This window comes from Rhinopithecus bieti, unplaced genomic scaffold, assembly GCF_001698545.2.
Source record: "Rhinopithecus bieti isolate Rb0 unplaced genomic scaffold, ASM169854v2 scaffold_5889, whole genome shotgun sequence".
NCBI lineage: Eukaryota > Metazoa > Chordata > Mammalia > Primates > Cercopithecidae > Rhinopithecus > Rhinopithecus bieti.
In genome coordinates this window covers 1,554,744-1,574,238 of record NW_016805277.1, presented here as the reverse complement: position 1 = coordinate 1,574,238, position 19,495 = coordinate 1,554,744, and the positions used below count along the sequence as shown (strand labels likewise).

General features: G+C 56.1%; 1 protein-coding gene across 1 annotated transcript in view; it reads left to right on the top strand.

Annotated features, from left to right (window-relative positions):
• The first annotated feature begins 55 nt into the window (after nucleotides 1-55).
• TCF7 (transcription factor 7) overlaps nucleotides 56-19,495 on the top strand; it is a 33,732-nt gene continuing 14,292 nt past the window's right edge. The window contains 2 exon segments of the mRNA XM_017871981.1: nucleotides 56-235; nucleotides 761-885. Coding sequence (XP_017727470.1) covers nucleotides 790-885 — 96 coding nt within the window. The 5' untranslated portion in view covers nucleotides 56-235; nucleotides 761-789.

Here is a 19,495-nt window from a genome sequence, read left to right as displayed (position 1 = left end):
CGAGGTGAGCCCCGCCGACGCCGGCTCCTCCCCCGCGGTCGCCGCGCCCCGCCGCCCCAGCTGCGCGCGGCCCTCGGGGTCTCCAGCGCGCAGAGCGTCCCTGCCCCGGCGTCTGTCCCGATCCCTGCGGTCCCACCGCCCCTCACTCCCCTCCGGTTCTCCCTCCAGGCTCTCGGGCGGGAGCACGCTGCGCAGAGACTCTTCTCGGACAAACTTCCAGAGCCCCTGGAGGACGGTGAGTTTCTGCCCGGCCCGGCCCCCCTTCCTCGCTCTCAGGCCTTGGCCTCGGTGGGACCGGGACGCCGAGGACCGCGGGAAGCCGGGTGCCTCCTCCACCGCTGCTCGGGAGGCGGCAAAACCCAGGGGTGGGGAGTTGGGGGCGGGCTTCCCGGGCGCCGCCGGGTCGAGTCACTTCCGGTGCCCTGACCTTTATAGGAGTAAACAGACCCCCGCCATCCCCGCCTCCCCTCCTGCCCAGGTGACTGACTAATCCGCCGTCTTCAGGAGACAGAACTGGCCAAGGTTTCTTGGTTGGAGGGTGAGGGGCGGGGGGGAGGTCAAGTAGTGGCCACCTCGGGGAGGCCTGCACTCCAGGTCCTTCCCCTAAAACTTGGCACTGCGGATACTCCCAACCCGTTCCTTCCCAAGTCAGGAACTTGCAGGGGACCCTTTGGCAATTCTTTTTCTCTCAAGAGCAGACAGCCTTCAGTCCCAGCCGCCACCAGGGCTGGTGTGTCTGACCCAGCTGTGGTTTTTCCAGGCCTGAAGGCTCCGGAGTGTACCAGCGGCATGTACAAAGAGACCGTCTACTCCGCCTTCAATCTGCTCATGCACTACCCACCCCCCTCGGGAGCAGGGCAGCACCCCCAGCCGCAGCCCCCGCTGGTAAGTGGACCCCGCAGCCAGTGCCGCCCTGCGCTTGCAGCCTCCTTGACCAGGTAGGTGAGGCACCGGCAAGAGACTTCTGCCTGGAACAAAATAGACGAGACTCCTGTGCTGGTCTTTCTTCCCATACACACCCAGTGGGATCTGAACCAAAAGGAGAACTTTGGTGAAGGAAGGAGAGGCCGCCCTGGGGCACCCCCTTGCCCTCTGGCTCTTGGCTTTTGTCTTCCCAGCTTGCTCATAAGCAGGTGCAGTCTCTGTCCTAGTGCTGGGTGATGCCAGGGTGGGCTCTTCTTAGAGAACTTTTGAGCCGAGACCACCCTCGCTCCTGGCTGCTCTGATCTGATCTCAGAGCTTTGCAATTAACTTTCTAACTAGCCCAGGAAACCCTGAGCCTCCTTGGCGCTTGGAGGAGTGGGCAGGAAAGCTGATCTGTTCAGGTACCCTGGTTGTGCAGGAGAAACGGGCTGTACTCGGCTGTGTCCTTACTGGCGTGAGTGCACCCTTGCCAAAGAAGGACCCTGAACACCATGTGTGGAAAGTGGGTTCTTAGGAAACTGGCTTGGTCTCAGACACACCAGGAAGGGTTGGCAAAGGTGCTACAAATCAGGGATGTTGAGAAGGGACCAGTTTAATGAATTCGTGAATTAAATTTTTTTTTTTTTTTGTTGTTGAGACGGAGTCTCGCTCTGTTGCCCAGGCTGGAGTGCAGTGGCCAGATCTCAGCTCACTGCAAGCTCCGCCTCCCGGGTTTACGCCATTCTCCTGCCTCAGCCTCCCTAGTAGCTGGGACTACAGGCGCCCGCCACCTCGCTCGGCTAGTTTTTTTTTTGTATTTTAGTAGAGATGGGGTTTCACCGTGTTAGCCAGGATGGTCTCGATCTCCTGACCTCGTGATCCGCCCGTCTCGGCCTCCCAAAGTGCTGAGATTACAGGCTTGAGCCACCGCGCCAGGCCGAATTAAATATTTTTAAGTCCCAGTGCTTTGAAAACATTTCATGATCATTACAAACCATGCCCATTGGTGCAGATGACCTAAAGTGTGAAGAGCCTATTCTGAGTACTTTGGAGCAGTACAGCTGTGCTTTTAAAGAAATTCCTATTCGTGTTTCACAGTCTTCTCAGTTGGTCCAAGTTGGGGTGAAGGTACATGGAAGGTTTGGAGGACTGTGGTAAGCGAGTGTTGGGTGTGAATGTAAGCCCAGTGCAGGTGGGGCTGGCAGGCTGGAGGCTCACATGGCTACAGTGGGGTCACCAGAGGAAGGAGAGTAACTGCTAGGCTGTTTCAGACCAGGAGTGAAGAGGGTGGTTCTGAGAGCTGCTGGATGCGAAGTCAGTGGGAGTGAGAAGACATACAGGCTTCTTTCCAGAAGCCCAGGCTGGAAAACCTGTTATATGGCCGGCTCTAGAAATGAACTCCTTGCCCTTTGGGCCCCTATTTCCTCATCTGTAAAATGAGCATGTTTTCCAAGTGGTCTCTGTATCCGACTTTCTGCTCTGGAGTGGCTTGGTATATGAGGTGGTTCACTTCCTTCCAAGTCTGTGAGGTGGGGGGCGTGCCCCCCAGCATTCCTGCCCGATGCAGTGACTATACCCAGAGAACTCACCCTGCACGAGCCCATGCTTAACAAAGATGCATTTTGGATCCCTACAAGATGTAAACCCTTAGATTTGGGACCAGGTTGACATAACTTACCAGTGCCAAACTTCTGACAGGTGAGCCACTTGCATGGGGGCCGGGGTCACCTTGGAACCATGATTAGACAAAAGGCCTAGGCCCAAGCCTCCACTCCAGCTTCCCGGGGCTCCACAGCAGCACAGGGAAAAGGCCTCCTTTCGGAGTTCATCTAGTGGTGTGGGCAAGTGCCGGGAGAGTATCTGGAGCAGGGAAGGCCTCGTTCTGCTGTCAGGGTATGGGTGATGGAACCATTTGGTGTCCTTTGGCCCACATGGGTCAAGAGTGGGCTCTAAAAGTCAGGACAGTGGGGGAGGCACACTACCACTGACCTGGGTCATTTATTTTTCACCTTTCAATCTTTCTCAAGCTACAGCAGATACATTTCTATGTATCGCACCTGCTCCTATAGGTACATATCCCCTTGCCCTCCTCCGCACGCAGCCACAGTCCCCACTGTGTGGCTTCTGGGCACACATGAGGAGGAGAAGGATGGGCTCTGACACTGGCTCTCTGTGCCCTGGCCTCAGCTGCTCTGTGGGGCTGCAAAAAAGGACAGAGGCAAAGGTGTAAGCTGGAGTGACACTGGGTGAGGAAGATGTATGTGAATGTAGGGGAACCTCTTTTAAGCAAACCTGACTTATAAACACATAGCAAGTCAGAGTATTTGCTTGCATTACCTGAAGACGTGTGGGCATTTAAAATGTGATTGGGTTTTACCAAGCAAAGTGAATCCACCCCCACATTTTAGAAGCACATTTATCATTGGATTCAAGGTTCATGTGTCTGGAACCCGGAATGATCCTCTTATCTTGGGTCAGGAGCCCCTTGCAATGGCCCTGAGGAAAAACTGCCTTTGGAAGATTTTTCCAAAGCTGGTCACTTTCCCAAGCCCATCTTTAAAGGACAGACAGCTTGCTGCTCGGGTCCTGCCACAGGCCTTAGATCCAGGCCCCCTTGCCCTTTGCCCGGCCTTCCCTGAGGGCACCCATGTGGTCAACACTTAGCTGAGAGGCTTGAGGCCAGTCACTGGACCTCCCTTGGGAGCGGGGAAAGCCTGTACCAGGGACCTGCTCTGCCCATGTGGGTGGGATGCGCACGCGGCTGCTGTGTTAGAGACCTCGAAACAGGCCAGCTCGAACCTTGCCGGGAGCAATGGGCTGAATGACCACCCCACAGCCAACTGCCACGGGACATACTTTTTTTTTTTCTTCCGAAAAGGTTCCTTCTTTTTGGTAGTTGGCTTCTCTTAAGCTTGTTTGAGGAAGAAAAAATTAGGTCAAAGTTTATTCCATGAACACTGTCAGGCACCTAACGTGGGCTTGCAGGCAGTTACTGGCCTAGACCAGTAACCAGGGTTTTTTGTTTTGTGTTTGTGTTTGTGTTTGTGTTTTTTTAGAGACAGGGTCTCACTCTGGTGCCCAGGCTGGAGTGCAGTGGTATGATCTTGGCTCACTGCAGCCTCGAACTCCTGGGCTCAATCGATCCTCCCACCTCAGCCTCCTGAGTAGCTGGGACAACAGGTATGCACTATCATGCCCAGCTAAGTTTGTTTTTGTTTCTGGAGCGATGGGTCTCACTGTGTTGCCTGGGCTTTGGTTTGGTTTTGTTTTCTCTTCTCTGCTTTGAGACCTGAGAGTAGGTGGAGGTGGTGAGTGGGAGGATAGTGAGCTGATCTTAGGCTGTACTTTGGGGGGATTCTGGGATGAGTAAGGTATCATTCCTTAGGCAAACTCAGGTTCCTGGATGCACACAGCAGTGTAGTCAGTCTTGTCACATCCAAAAATGATGTGAGGCCGCGTTGCGCTGTGGCTTCTTCTATGAGCTCCACTTGGAGTCTGTAGCTTGGACAGATGCCGAGCCTTTTGCCATTTTGATGAAATATCCAGAATAGACACATCCATAGAGACAGAAAGAGGATTCGTGCTTGCTAGGGGCTGATGGAAGAGGGGCCCAGGGAGCGACTGCGCATGGGTATGGGGATACTTTCTGGGGTGATGAATAGGTTCTGGAATTAGATAGTGGTGGCAGCTGCACAATCTTATGAATATACTAAAAGCCACTGAATTATATACCTTTAAAACAACGTATTTTACGATATGTGAATTACATCTCAATTTAAATAAGAAGGCTGAAGCCTTTGGCTGTTGCAGGCTTGGGGCCATGTGTCCCTGTCCCTGATCTCCACAGCCATCCAAATGCCTAGGGATGCCCCAAGCCAGGGGGTCAGGCGTCAGGTGTCAGGTCCAGCAGAAGGAGCCTCACTGAGGCAGCGGACTCATGTTGGGACTCCTGGCAGGTCCAGAGCGTGCCCGGGGCAACAGGAGGTGAGGGTATGAGCAAGGCTCCAGCAGAGGAAGGAAGTGTTGCTGACGCATGGCCAGCCTGTCCGAGGAGCTTTGCAGAGATGAGTAGGCGCAGGAGCACCCACCGGCTTCCACATGCTGCAAAGCGAGCCATGGGCCTTGCTGAAAATTGTTAGTTACTGGTGTTGAGCGCCAGTCCTGGTTGGAGTGAAGCCTATTAGGTGGGAATTTGGCACTAGGCTGGGTACCAGGTACTGGACCCCCAGACTGGAACCAGGCTCTTCCCCTGGGAGTGCCCGGCTGAGCAGAGGAGACAGATAGAGACCTGAAGCAGAGCTGGCCAGAGGAGTGCTGTCACTGAGGTGTCCTGGGCAGAGCCAGCTCCAGCCCCGGCTGTGAGGGAGGGCCCACTGAGCAGCACTCTGAAGGCCACAGGGTGTCCAACAGATGAAGACAGAGGAGGGACTGGCAGGCCCCAGGCTTCCCTCTGAACACATCCCAAACCTCCCTACTTCTCTGCAGTCAGCACCCGAAGCCCCAGCCATCGCCATCTCTCACCCAGACAGCAGCAACAGCCTCCAGAGGACCCCTCCCTCACCCCCTAACCCCCATCCTAACCCACAGTCCAGGCCTCATGTAGCAGCCAAAGGGGTCCTTTAAAAACAGAATCAGATCACATCTCTGACCTGATTAAACCCTGCGTTAGCTTCCCATTGCTCTTGGAGTAAAGTCCAAGCCACTCACCACAGCTGAGCACCTGGGTGGCCCCCACCAGCTGCCCCTCATCACCTGTACCAGCCTCTTGCTGTCTCCCTGACAGCAGTCCCCTCCCTGTCCTAGGGGGTCTTACAGCCAGCAACTTTTTTCCACCCCAGGACTCCTACACTGCTTCCCTCCGTTTGGAAGTCTCTGCCGCAGCCCTGCACATAGCCACAGCCCTGCACATAGCCACAGCCCTGCACATAGCCACAGCCCTGCACATAGCCACAGCCCTGCACATAGCCGCCACCTTTTCATTCCTCACTCAGGGGTCAATTCAGATGTCTCCACCTCAGGGAGCCTCCTCTGACCATTCCCAGTGGGACCCTCCTCATCCCTCGACTCTGGCTGCCTTGCCCGCCCTGGCAACTCTTTAGGCTCAGACGGTTGGCACTGCTTTACAATGCACTCACCATGCTTAACCCAAAGAAAGCCCGGCTGTTCGTTTCCTCCTCTGCACAATGGGAGTGGTGAGCCCTCCTCCCAGAGTTGGAGTGAGGACCAACAGCAGTGCCAGGGAGGGGCCCAGAGAGGTGCCAGTGCAGCCTGGCCAGGGGGAGTCAGCCATGACTGAACCCTTGTCCCTTGCTGGCCTGGCTCCCAGGGGGCCAGTGGTGGCTCACTCGTGGGCCCCACATGGACTTGGGCATGGAGGGGTCTGGAGGTCTGAACCCAGGGACTGGGGACTCAGGTGTACAGGCCACCTACTCACTGCCCTGCCTGACCCAGAATTCTTAGGAGGGAAAGTGCTATCCCAGGTAGGGAGCCACAGCCACTCATTCCTTCCTCAGAATTCTCTCCTGCCATCACAAAGATTGACCTGAAAGAGACTCCTCTTCCTTGTCATCTAAAAGTCCTTTACATGAGACATTGGAAGCTTAAGCTGTTTTGTTTAAAAAAAAAAAAAAAAAAAAAAGATTGGCTGGGCGTGGTGGCTCATGCCTGTAATCCCAGCACTTTGGGAGGTCAAGGTAGGTGGATCACTTGAGGCCAGGAGTTCAAGACCAGCCTGGCCAACACGGTGAAACACGGTCTCTACTAAAAATACAAAAATTAGCTGGGCATGGTGGCACACGCCTATAATCCCAGCTACCCTACTCGAGAGGCTGAGGCAGGAGAATCGCTTGAACCTGGGAGGTGGAGGTTGCAGTGAGCCCAGATCAGCCACTACACTCCAGCCTGGGCAACAGAGCCAGACTCGTCAAAAAAAAAAAAAAAACCCAAAAAACTCTCATGGCCATCAGCCTGGGAAGCCATGGCCACCTGTGCGTGCCCCTCATTCTTGCCATGATGTCACAGGTGTGGGCAGCCTCCTTGCTTGCAGCCTCCCCTGTGGCTCTGGCTTGCTCCCGGGCTGCCTTCTTTCCCAGGGTGAATGATGTTCTGTACACATCACTCCTTCGTTTCCACCTTGACTATTTTCCTGAAGCATAAATACCCAAACAGAATTATGGGGTCAAGGGGCAGGAAAAGTCAAGGTGTTTTGCTTCCCTGGTGCCCCAGTTCGCTGTAGGTTCCGAGCTGTGAGTGTCCCGTGCTTACAGTGGCTCAGCACAGTTGACATGGAGTTCTGCCTTTTTTGCTCTGCATTGAATAGGTTTGTGGTGGGCAGTGCGACTGTGAGCTATTTTGAATTATATTTCTTTCCTTGGAAGGCTGCGTAGTATTGGCTATCACATTTGAAATATCTGCAGCCTCTTCTTCGCTGCTCCCAAGGTGGGACTTTGAGGGTGGCTCCCTCAAAGCCTTGATGCCTTTCAAAGCCAGGAGAGCACCATGAAGGGGGCCGATGCTGCAGACCCCTGGTTAGAGCCAGGCTTCCTGCCCTACCCTGTCCTGGGAGCAGGGAGGGATGGCTGGGAATTCAGGGTGGCTTGCCCCTCCTCTGGAAAGTCAGGGTGAGTACCAGTTCAGCAGGGTAGAAAAGACCTTCCCAAGACCCCAGGCTGGCAAAGAGCCGTGGATTGGTTGCTGAGACCTGGGATCCTTCCCCCAGCTCTACCAGGTTCCACCAAGCGAGTTTCCACAGCAGCACTCGGGAATACTCACACCAGCACTGCCACCTCCTCAGCTGCTCTGAGACTCAAGTGAGCGGGGCTGAAGCAGATGAGGGTGGCCCCCTTTCTGGGTCTGTGGAGACCATACCCCATCCCCTGCCCCTCCAAGGAGGGAGGTTTAGCTGAGCTTAAGCAGGGCTTGGGGGTGCTGGTTTAAAGTCGCATAGCTGCTGAGGTCAGGTGGGTCAGGGGTGGGCCCAGAGCCTCCTGGAGGTGCAAGGCAAGCCGCAGCCCCTCTGAGCCTCCACAGGCTGTTGCGGTCCCAAAGCCATACAGTCACACCCCTCACACCTTGTGACTGGTGCTTCCTGCTGCTGTGTACAAACAAGGCTCCGTTGGAGGAAACAGGTGTTTTATCAGGTCACAGGGGCCCCCACCCCCAATGGTACAGTGCACAGATCCTCCTGCTGCAGGTGGGGACAGGGAGGCCAGATCAGGGAAGGGACTTATCCAAGGCCCCTTAGAGGAGTGGACAGAGGGAAGGCGTTGAGTCTGCGCGATGCACCCTCTGATACTGTATCTGCCATTCTTTGGCTGGGTGGCCCTGGCTGAGTTACTTAGCCCTCTGGGCCTTAGTTTCCTTATCAAAAACTGAGGATAATGAGGGTTCTCACCTGTTTGGGTCAGTATGGAATGGAAAGAGACAGTGTATGTGAAACCCAGCACACAGTAGGTGCCTCCTGAGTGGCAGTGGTGGTGGAGGGAAGGCCTCTACTAGGAGTGTGAGTGCTCCGAAAGCTGAGGTGGGACTGGGGCCTTGGCTGCACTTTCCTTTCCCAGCTCCCCCGGGACAGTGTCCTCTGGCCTACCCTACCCTTGGGCCCTCAGCCTGTCGATAGACTACACTTTCTCTGCTGTAATCTTGGGTCCACACCTCGACTGAGTCCCTTCTCTATACTTGGCCTGGGTTAGCACGTGGCGGGCTCCCTCTGCCCTTCCAGAGCTCAATCCTGGAGACAAAGAGACTTTCATTGGGAGCCTCTAAGTTGGCTTTGAGGTTCTGCTGGAGTTGGAAAAAGGGCACAGGGGAGGGAGAGGCCAGTGGGGGCAGCAGGGGAGGCTCCTGAGAGAGGGGCCTGCACAGGTGAGAGGGGAAGAACACTCTGGGTGGGGGCCCTGTTGGAACAAAGGAGGAGAGAGGCAGAAGCTGGCATGCTCCATCAGCAGAGGGACAGACAGAGGCCCAGGATCTGTGAGGGATGTGTGGTGACGCTGGAGAAGAAGGGCTCAGCCCATGACCTTGGTGCTGGGGCAGCACTGGTTCCAGAGCCTGGGAGAGGCTGATGGGCACATGCAGCATGTTGGCGTCATGGTAGGGCAAGGCGGTGCCCACCTGCAATGGTGTGAATTGGACACAGAGGACAAAGGCGGGGAGAGCCAGCTGCTGGGGCAGGGTGCATGCTAGGAGGCATGGGGATCATGGGAGGAACTTGAGCAGAGCCAAGGGAGGGGTAGGCTTTGGGCGGAGAAGACCCAAGGGTGTTGGGCAGTGTAAGGCAGGGGTACCTCAGAGGTGAGAAGTTTCCATTTTCCCATCCTTCCATTTGACTCTCATGCTCTCTCGGGGTTTGGGAGCCTAGGGTCTGGCCCGCTGATTACTGAGGGGAACTCTGCCCCACCAGGTCAGTGGCTTGCTCAGGTCCCAAGGCCCATTGGTGACTTAGCCATGGTGTGGAGAGCATCTCTGACCAGCACTGTCTCTAGCAGAGCTCCAGGGTCCCTGGGGCTTTGGCAGGGGTGGAGGGTGGGTGTCTCTGAGAAACCAGGACGTTATCAGCTTCTTCATTCAGGCAGTTTGCTGCCCTGTTTCGCCGACCTGTCATGCTTGGGGTCTGGACCTGGGAAACCGCCTCCCTCCCTTAAAAACGTGTGGCCCGCTTCCGCTGCTGCATGCAAGCTGTCTACCGCCTGGGTGGGCTTGTCCTCCGCACAGGTTCCCCCTTCCCCTGCTTTCTGCTGGAACATGGGGCTCCTCTTGGCCAGTTCCCCAGGGAGTAGAGGGCCTCCGTCCCTTGCTGGTTAGGGATTCTGGCCTAGGGCATAGCTGGGATGAGCCTGAGTCTGGCCCTCTTCTGGGAGGAGGCCACCTGCCTGGGTTCTGCTAGCAGACTATCCTAGAGCCGGAGCAAGCCTGGGGACACACAGCCCTCACTCCGCAGCCCCGACTCCACAGCTAGAACTGCCTGGAGATCAGAGGAGCAGACTCTGCGAAATAAGCTTCCTCCTAACCCCCCCACCCTGCCCCCCATTAAAACCACCAGCTTTCTCTTCAAGGGCAGGAAAGCTGTCTGGGCCCCACACCATGTGCTTCCAAATGATGAGTGTGCGGCAGAGGCTCCAGGCATGGATGGGCAGGACGTGGCCCCAGGGAACAGTGGGTGTGGGCTTTGGGAGTTTACATGGTTAGGGTTGCCCCCACTCCATGTCTGAGCTGGTTTGGGTGCCAGTGGTGGCAAATCATCTCCTCCCAGGAAACCCAGTTTTCCCATGAGGGCAGGGAGCTGTGATGGGAAGGAAGCCATGCCTTCCCCTGCTGTGTGACCTCACGCAAATCTGTGAACCTCTCTAGGTCTCAGTTTCTTCCTCTAAAATGGGGTGGGAATCCCTGGCCATGGAGAGGCCTGTGTGCTGGGTGGGCCTCAGCCGGGGTCTGCTGGGCAGCTCCTTGCAAGTACTGCTCCAGAGCCAGCCTCCCCATCAGGCAAGAAGGGGTCGTGGGGAGGGAGGGACAGGTGATGGGAGTCTAGGCCGAGGGATTCTGACTAACTCTGACCTGGCTCTGGTGGCAGCGGGCCCAGCCTCCTGGCCTGCTGGGCCGCCATCTGAAACGCATTACTGATGCTTTGTAAACTCCACATCATTTGGCCACATGAAAGCCTGGGACCTAAAAATAGCTGCTCCCAGAGGACGCCTCGCATTGGTGGGGCTCAGCTGACCTCTGCACGCACACCCACCCACCACCAGGCCACCTCCCTTGCCAGGGAGCCCTGACTGGCAGGGCCCCACCCACTCACCCTCCCAGTGTGGGCAGCCACTGCCTGGGGCCAATGTATCTGGGCACAGGTCTCACTTAGCTGGTCAAAGCTTGAGGCCCTGCTGTACCCAGGGCAGAATGTCTGGGAGAGCCAGGAGGAGGCTGCTGAGGGTGAATGGTGGTCTCAGGACCCTTCCCCAGACTTGTCATGCCTGGAATGCCGGCAGGAAGCTTATTGGAAAGCTAGTGGAACCATCTTACCGAAGAGGACACAGCAGCCCCAAGGAGGGGGAGCACTGGGAGGGCACTAGTCTGATGTTTATTTGGCCACTGTCCAATGTTGGACGAAAGAGTCACTGCCAACGTGCTTGTGAGAGTAGGGCACGGCCTGCCCGGGAGACCCCAGTGTCCAGTGGAAAACCCACTAAGTAGGAGGCAGGGCAGTACAGGCCTCCGAGCTGCTAGGGTTGACTCTTTGCCCTGCTGTCTGTGGGTTCCCTCTCCTTATGGTCTCTATGACCAACTGCAAACCACTCTTTTCCCTAAAAATAAACATGCTTATGGGATTGGAGGAAGCTTTGTAGCTATCAAAGGAAATAATAGGGTGTTTTAGAAAATTACATTGTGTTTTAAATAACCAGCATGAAAGTCATTAAGTTTGAAGTTTCATTCAAATCAGATGGCTCTGTGGCTGGCCCGGTGGCCAGGCAGGCAGAGGTGGGTGGGCCCTCTGAGATGCTGAGAGGCAGCCTGTGGAGAGCCTTGCGGCGGTGGCAGCAGTGAAGTCTCTGCTGGCTGGGTACAGCCAGGGTCCAGGCTGGCTGGCCACTGAGTGTGTGCCTGGCTGCAGCAGCCACCCCAGAGCTCGCTGGCAGCCTTTGAAGCAGTGGGCAGCCCCATGGGTGGGGGTGTGGGGACAGATGAACCTGGAAGAGCCAAGGCCACAGGGTTGATGGCCATGTTGCGGGGGGTGGTGTCAGGGATGGAGTTGGGATCAGAAAGGGCTGGAGAGGATCTGTGAGGCCCGGCCACATCTGTTCATTTCACCACTGGATTCTCAGTGCCCACCCTAGGGCCTGGCACACAGTAGGTACTCAGTAAGCAGTTGTTGAAAGAATAACAGCAACTATAGTAGTTCATGTGTCAAGCACTTCCCAAGCACCAGACCTGTGCCAGGGGCTTTTACTCATGATGATATCAAGATGGTACAAGTCGACAGGGCGTGGTGCCTCACGCCTGTAATCCCAGCACTTTGGGAGGCCGAGGTGGGCGGATCACAAGGTCAGGAGTTCGAGACCAGATTGACCAACATGATGAAACCCCGCCTCTACTAAAAATACAAAAATTAGCCCGGCATGGTGGCGCACGCCTGTAATCCCGCTACTCAGGAGGCTGAGGCAGGAGAATTGCGTGAACCTGGGAGGCAGAGGTTGCAGTGAGCCGAGATTGTGCCACTGCACTCCAGCCTGGGCAACAGAGCGAGACTCTGTCTCTAAAAACACACAAAAAAAGATTGTACAAGCCAAGAAAGCAGGTACTACTGTGGCCTCCCTTTTGCAGATGAGGAAACTGAGACTCAGAGAGGATAAGGAATGCGCTAATACCTGGCAGAGTCAGGATTTGAACTTCGGTTTGTTTTACCCTGAAACCCATGCTCCTCCCTGCTCTGTCCCACTTGCTGTAGAATGTGTGGAGATAGGGGCACTGTGGGCCAAGAAGCTGGGTGGTACCCCCAGCACACTGCCAGATTCATCAGCTGGACCCAGCTGGATTCCTCTGGCCCCAGAGAAAGGCCATTGTTCTCACTGCCTCTCCAGGGGTACCTCATAGCTCTGGGCCTGGGTCAGGGATGACCCCTTTTCTCCCCAAACACCTGGTAAGTTCAGGGCTCCCAGGGCCAAAAGGGCTGTCTTTCTTATTTGAAAGGCAGATGCCCAGGGCTTCCAGAAGAAATGTTATGTGGAAAAGTATCCGTAAATGACATTAGGATTGATTCTGATTTGGTGCGTGATGGAAGGACAGTTAAGACCTGTCTATAGGTGGATCACTTCCTCTTTCTAGTGTTGGTCCTGATGCAGCTCAGGGCCTGCTGTTGGACTCCTGGGCCAGGCACCCTCCTCTGTATGGTCCTGGGCTGGGCTAGGGGGTTTCCTAGGCTCTGAGTCGTGCAAAATGCTGGATTGAGGCAGCTGAGGGAGTCCCAGCATATGGGTATGCCCGCCCACCTTATTCACCCATGGGAAGGCTGCTTAGGAACCAGAGCTTCTGCCAGCCCCACTGGGGCACTTTGAGGGCAGTTTCTTCTCTCACTGCCGCACCGCCTCCCACGCTCTCACTCTGGTCATTGTGGGCCAGCCAGGAGCTCAGTGATCTGGCCTGACAGGAATCAGGCAGTGGTCCAGAGGAAATCAAGGGCTGGCGGCCCCAACCTGGCACAATGCTGGCGTTCCTGAAAAGCCTTTTTCTTGGGACATACTTGCTTTTGGTTTTTCTCCTTTTGTTTCACTTTGTTCTTAAGTAAAAAAGGAATATTAAGAAAAAAAGCACAAATATTAATCTAATCCTCACAGCAACCCCATGAGACCTAGACGTTTTACAGATGGGGACCCCCAGGCATGGAGAGACTTGTGCCTAGTGGGTACTGGAGGAGGGATTTGAACCCAGACATCTGACTCGGCATTCGCTGTCCCTCCCCTTACACTCCGTTGCATCTTTGGCCGCGCACATGTGTGTTGCAGCCACAGCTGGGTGCCTGGCTCACCCGTCCCATCCCTTCCCACTCCTCAACCCCAGGAGTTTGGTATTTCATCCTCTGCCCTGTTTGCGTAATGCTACACCCAGCTGTGTTTCTGAGAGCTGTCTGGGCCAGTTTTGTGTGACCCTCCCCTACTCGCCTCATGAAGGGCTCTCCTGAGGCTCCCATGCAGTTGGCACAGCCCAGCCTCCTCCCTCTGCTCACACTGGGTGTGAGGGCTCAGGCAGCAGCACATAAGGGCCTGGCACCTCCAGGAGCTCCTTTCCATGCCTTGTTTCCCTTTGGATAAATGGCTAGACAGTCCAGACAGAGCCCCAGGGGCCTAAACTGGCCGTAGCTGGGGGAGTGAGCGCTTCATGACCGTGGCCTCAGGGCAGGACTGTCCTAGGGCTGGTGCAGGCTGCAGGACAGAACACATGACTTGGAGACCCCTGTTTTGTCTTTGCTCCTCAGAGGCTGCTAGATTAAATTGGGGCAAGAATGCAGGGCCGAGGCTGGGGAGGCGATCTCCAGGGCTCTCGCCCTCCGCCCTTGAGCCCCTGCCTTTCTGGGCCTTGCCTGGACTCTGTCACCCCCAGGCTTGGAGCTAGACAAGCCACAGTGAGAGCACCCCAGCCTCCGGGGGCTGTCCCACCCCTCCTCACACGTGGGGCCAGGGAGCACCAGCCAGACCCTGTGGGAGGGATGACCTCTTGCTTTTCTTTTGGTCATTTATGACTGAGAATCAAAATCACCTCCTTCAAGGACAGAGTGCCCTCACCTAGGGCTGGGGGGAGGTCAGAGCCACACTACTGGCCAGTTTGTTTCAAGAAAGATTCTTGGCAGGCTGCTGCCAGCAGAAGTGCTGCCTGTTGAGGCCTGTCACTGAATGGTAAAGATCTGTGGCCAGGAACCCCAATAGGCCAGATTCTAATCCAGATCCATCACTGCTTGCTGTGAGACCTTGGGCAAGATTCTTAGCTTCGCTGTGCTTCACTTTCCTCGTCTGCAAAGTCTGTATGCACAGCACAAAGTGGTTGGGAAGACGTGGGATTCCGGCAGGGGTGGAGCTCTGCAGACTGCGAGACACTCAGTTAGCTGTTACTAGTCGGGGCTGCCATCTCTAAATCTGCACCTCTGGTATTTTCCTGCCTTTTCTGGAAAACAGCCTGAGAACTCCTCAAACACCTGCATCCCCAGATCCCTGTTTTCCATTCCCTACTGCCAAAGACAGCGTAGCTATGAGGTTGTGCTCGGTCCACAGTCCACGGTGGGCTTCTGGACGCCTGGGCACTGATGAGGAGCTGCATGAGTAACTGCCTGGGCTGCGGGTTGCCCAGCCTCAGGGCTGCTGTGCAGTCTCCAGGCTGTGTTGGTAGCATCAACTAGCAGCTCAGTTGCAGCAGCTCCCGGAAGCTTTTATTTTCCTCTAAAAACATCCTGTCCTGAGGGGCGTTCACCTCAAAGTGGAGGAAGGAAAACGCAAGTAAACGAATGCATAGAAACCACTGGAGGCCATGGGCCAGGCCACTTGGCTAAGTGGGGCTCAGTGAGTTCCGAGGGTGCCTTGGGCCAGGCTGGGCTAGAGCAGGCCTGTGGTTTGCCAAGGCTGCATGCAGGGACTCCAGTCCCCACCTCCACTGTGGCAGGCCCCTTTATCTGATGTCAAGGTCAGGCGGTGGGTGAACTGGCCACACGCACCTAGCAGAGCTCTGTGCAACTGTGGCAACAGCCTTGTGCCAGCAGGTGAGACTGAAGCCTCTGGGTCCAGGAGGGTGTGGCCCTGCCATCTCCCACCCCTTCCAGCTCAGCTGGCCACGCAGCCACACTCTGTGCTTTTTTCTGTGCTTTGTGGTGGGCGTCTGGCACAGGGCATCCAGCACGCTGTGGGCAGGGAGCTTGCGGGCCGTCCTTTGGAGAGCACTGTGTCCTGGGCAGTGGTGCCTGGAGCGGGGGCTAGGGATAAAAGGGCATGAGCAGGGGCGCCTCCAGCCTGGCTGGCACTCTCGGCCCTACTGGAGTATTATCTGCCGAGATGGGGTCTGTGAAAGCCCACAAATCGAGGCCTGGTCCATATGCAGGCAAGCCCCGTCCTGCCCCCCAGGCAGTTGATTCTTATAGTCTAAGGCCTCGAGGGGCATCCTGCTCAGCAACTGGGCAGACTCCTTGGCACTAAAGCGCCACTGGTGCTGGACAGTGGGGCTCCAGCTCTAGACACAGACTCCTGGGGAGCTGTAGGGCTGACTGGTGGGCCCTAACAGTGCAAAGAAGGAAAGTGAGAACCGGAGGGGCTGTGCCAGGGGAGCTGGGCCAAGGGCTGAGACCAGCCTGCACTGTGCTTCCCAAGCCACTGCCCTGGCATGGCATGGCCCGGGTGTCTATCCAAAAGAAGGGATGCTTTTTCTAATTAGCACAAATGCCCTATGTAAATTAATGGCAGCCCTGATGTTGACTGGTCATTCTGACTCCCAAAGTATTGCAGGCAGGAGAGGACAGGGGTAGGAGGAGGCCAAAGGGTCTTAGGTACCAGGTAGGATGTCCTGAGTCCAAGTAGTGGCTCTGGCTCCTCCCAGCTTCCTAACCTGTATGCTGCAGTGACTCTGTGCCCAGCCCCAGCCAGGGTGCCTTATTTAGTGCAGCCACATTCTCCCTAAACACTGGCTCACACACACTTCCCACCCTACCTGCACTGGACTCAACTTCAAGGGCCCAGCTCTAATACATTCCATATAAATAACTTAGGGCACAATCCCAGACCACAGGAAGGACAGGACAGATGAACAGTCAACGATAGCATAGTGGATCGGTGCTGCAGAAGGAGTTGGGGATGAGGGAATGGCAAGGGACCCCTCCTCAGATAAGGAGGGTAGGATAGACTTCTAGGAGGAAGTCTCATTTATATGAGTCCTGAAAGATGGATAGGAGTTGGCCAAGCCAAGTAGTGGAAGAGTGCTCCAAGCAGAGGGAATCATGCCCTCAGAGCCAGTGTCCCCACGTGGCTGTAGCACAGAGTGAGAAGGGGAGAATGAGGCTGGCACCACTGAAGACCTGGAGGGCCCATAAAGGGCCCTGGCACTGACCTGGTAGAGGAAGGGCTGTGGGACCACGGCTGACTTTCTCACCTCACTGAGCCCTGCTTCCCACGTGTGTGAAATGGGAAGAATATATCATGCCTGCCTCAAGTGGGTTGTCACACGTGGCATTTATGTTAGTCAGTGTCACCTCTGTGTGCTTGGCCAACAGAAGAGTAACCATAGCAATAGCCCACCTTTCTGTCTGGTCAGCCTTTGCCCTGGAGGCAGCACAAGGCTCAAGGTGGGGATCTGCCCTTCCTTCCATCGGCTTTTCCCCAAGGCCTCTCCCAGCTCCGGACCAGGCTTCAGGAGCAGCCTTCCGCTTGAGGGACCTGAGGGAAGAAGTCACAGCCCACAGCCCTGTGGCTGAGGAGGGGAGCATGCACAGGTTCTGGAGGCACCGGGATTCTAGAGGTCTTCATGCAACAAGCCTGCTGAGTGCAGAGCCCAGACAGACAAAGAGATGCTAAGAAGCAGACCCTGCCTTCCAGGACCCCTAGGCTAACCTCTGCTGGCTAGGCTGGCGGCACCCCAAGCCAGGTCACAGGCCTTTCCACAAGGTGACCCTTAGACAGGTCAGGATGAGAGTGGGCCAGCCTGGCCCAGAGCAGGAGGAAGGCACCTGGGCCAGAGGAGCAGGCTGGCATGGCTGTACCGTGGTGAGCAGGGGCCATGGCTGGGGCCTTGGGACCATGCTCAACTACTGCCACCAGACAGGCTGCCAGTGTAGGCAGAACCCCCATCCCAGGGGTCCTAAAACTTGTTGGAGCATTTTTTGGGTTAGGGAAGCACTGGTTCTGGTCACCCTGACCAGCCAGGCTGGGAAAGGGAGAGACTGGGTTTAGAACTGGGACAGTGTCCTGTGCACAATAATCATAGGCCCTTTGCACTGTCATGGGTGTCCTTTGCAGTGTCGTGGGTGTTGTCCCAGCTCTGCCACTTACTAGCTGTGTGACCTCATGCCTCAGCTTCCCCATCTGTCAGGTGGGCATATTAGTTGTACCTAAATATCATAGGTCTGTGTTAGGAGTATCTGAGTTCAACTCTGCACGGTGCTCAGAACTCTGCCTCACACATGGGAAATGCTCCGCTCACATTAGCACATGCTTTTCTCTAGGCCTGAAGCATTTTTTTGCCTGGCACATAATAGGAGCTCATAAATACACCCTGACCGATTGGTACCAATAGTGACCAGCTGAGCATCTTGATCTCTTGGGGGGCTGTTTCTGCTGGCACAGTCCCCTGCCACTGGGAGGCGTTCTTGGGAGGGCCTTAACAGGCCTCATCTATCCCCTACCCCCACAGGCTTGAGGCCAGAGGAAACAGCAACTTTCTTCGCTAGGAAAGTGTTGTGGGGCTCAAGCATTTGGGGGTTTTCAGAGTCAACCGTCAGAGGCGAGGGAGTTTCTCTGCTGGCGGTGGAAAGGGCTGTCAGCGTGCACACAGCCTGCAAGCAGACCGCTGCGGTCTGCAGGGAAAATGCCGACTGTGTTTATTTTTCACCTGAGCCTGCAGGAAGTTGGGGGGGTTGGGGGATGGTGGTGAAGGGGGATGCCAAGCCAGGCCCAAGCTCGACTTCAGAACAGAGGAGAACTACCTCAGGAGTCTCCCGTTTCCACTTCCTCCTGCCTGGCCCTGCCTGGCTCTCTTCTGGGCTCCTGCCTGGCAAACAAGAGGGCATGCTGGAGCACCTGAATGACGAATTCCTAGCCATGGGCTAAGGAAATAGTTCAAAAGGGTGAGGAGCCCTGTGGGACAGTGGACTGGAGTGGCCTGAGGAAGTCTTTGAGCAGTAAGAGCAATGCAGTGGCAGGAAGGACCACCTTTACTGGGAGTGAGCCCTGTTACCAAGCATCCAGTAGAAGGCTGGACAGGCACTGGTGGGACAGAGATGACTCTCAGGGTAGCCCTGGGGTGCCTGGGATGGTGGGGGAGACAGAGGGGCTCAGGCAAAGGCAAAGAGCAGGAGTCTGGGGTTTGCTGATCAAGCAGTATGGACTGCTGGTGAGGCATCAACGCATTTAAACATCCCAGCATGCTTTGAGCACTTACTGTGCACCCAGCTCTATGTTTGGTACTCTGCCCTCAGAGGGTGAGGGCAAGATGAAGGTGTGCCACTGAGATGCTCAGGGCCTGGTGGGGACAATCACCCTAGGCCTGCCTCCTTCCATTGAGGGCTGGGCACAGTCACCATCAGGGGGAGCAGGGGAGGGGGCCTCTAGTCACCGGGTCTCCCATATACACGCCAGGCCCCAAGTGACCCCACCCTGTTGTCTAGGCAGCCTGGCCCTGAGACAGCCTTGTGCTGAGGCCCTGGAGTGGGATGTTCCACTGGGCGATGGGGGACATGGGTGCCAGGCCCTGTGCTAGACGGTTTCCCCTGGCTCCTACCACCAGGCACAAAGGGGGCTGGAGATTGAGGCTAAGGGGCAGCCTGCATGACTGTGGGAGGGACTGGCCAGGCCTTTAATGCTCTGCCCTGGAGCCCTGGCCACCCCAGGACCTCCAGCTGCCAGTGAGTTATCTGCCCCACCCCTGCCCGTCCAGCACTTCTCCTGTGGTCTGACAGCAGACTCCTGTTTAGTGCGTTTTTTCCCAGTTCCCAAGGAAGGCTGGTAGACAGAATGAGACCACAGCCTGCCAGGCAACACCCCGCAACACTGCCCATCACATGCATATGTACTAGGCCAGTAGCTGTAGACTGGTCTGGATTCTCTTGGAGGTTTCCTAGGCCCAGCCTGAGCTGTGCTGCAACCTGGGGCTCAGGTGGCAAAGCTGGACCTGAGCCAGGCCCAGCATGGCCAAGGAGGGTCAGCTCTGGCCTGCCCGCTCCTGGCAGGGGGGCTCTCCATGGCTTCCTGGCCAAAACTCCTGTGGGTAGTTTCTCGGTAAACCACCCACTCCCAGGGGAAGAAGAGTTTACTGAGAAACTTGCCATGGAGCCATGCTCTCACTACCTTGGATCAGAGCCCCAACTCTGGGCAGAGCAGAGACTCTGGGACTGTCTTCCAAGAGCTGGCACCATGGACCC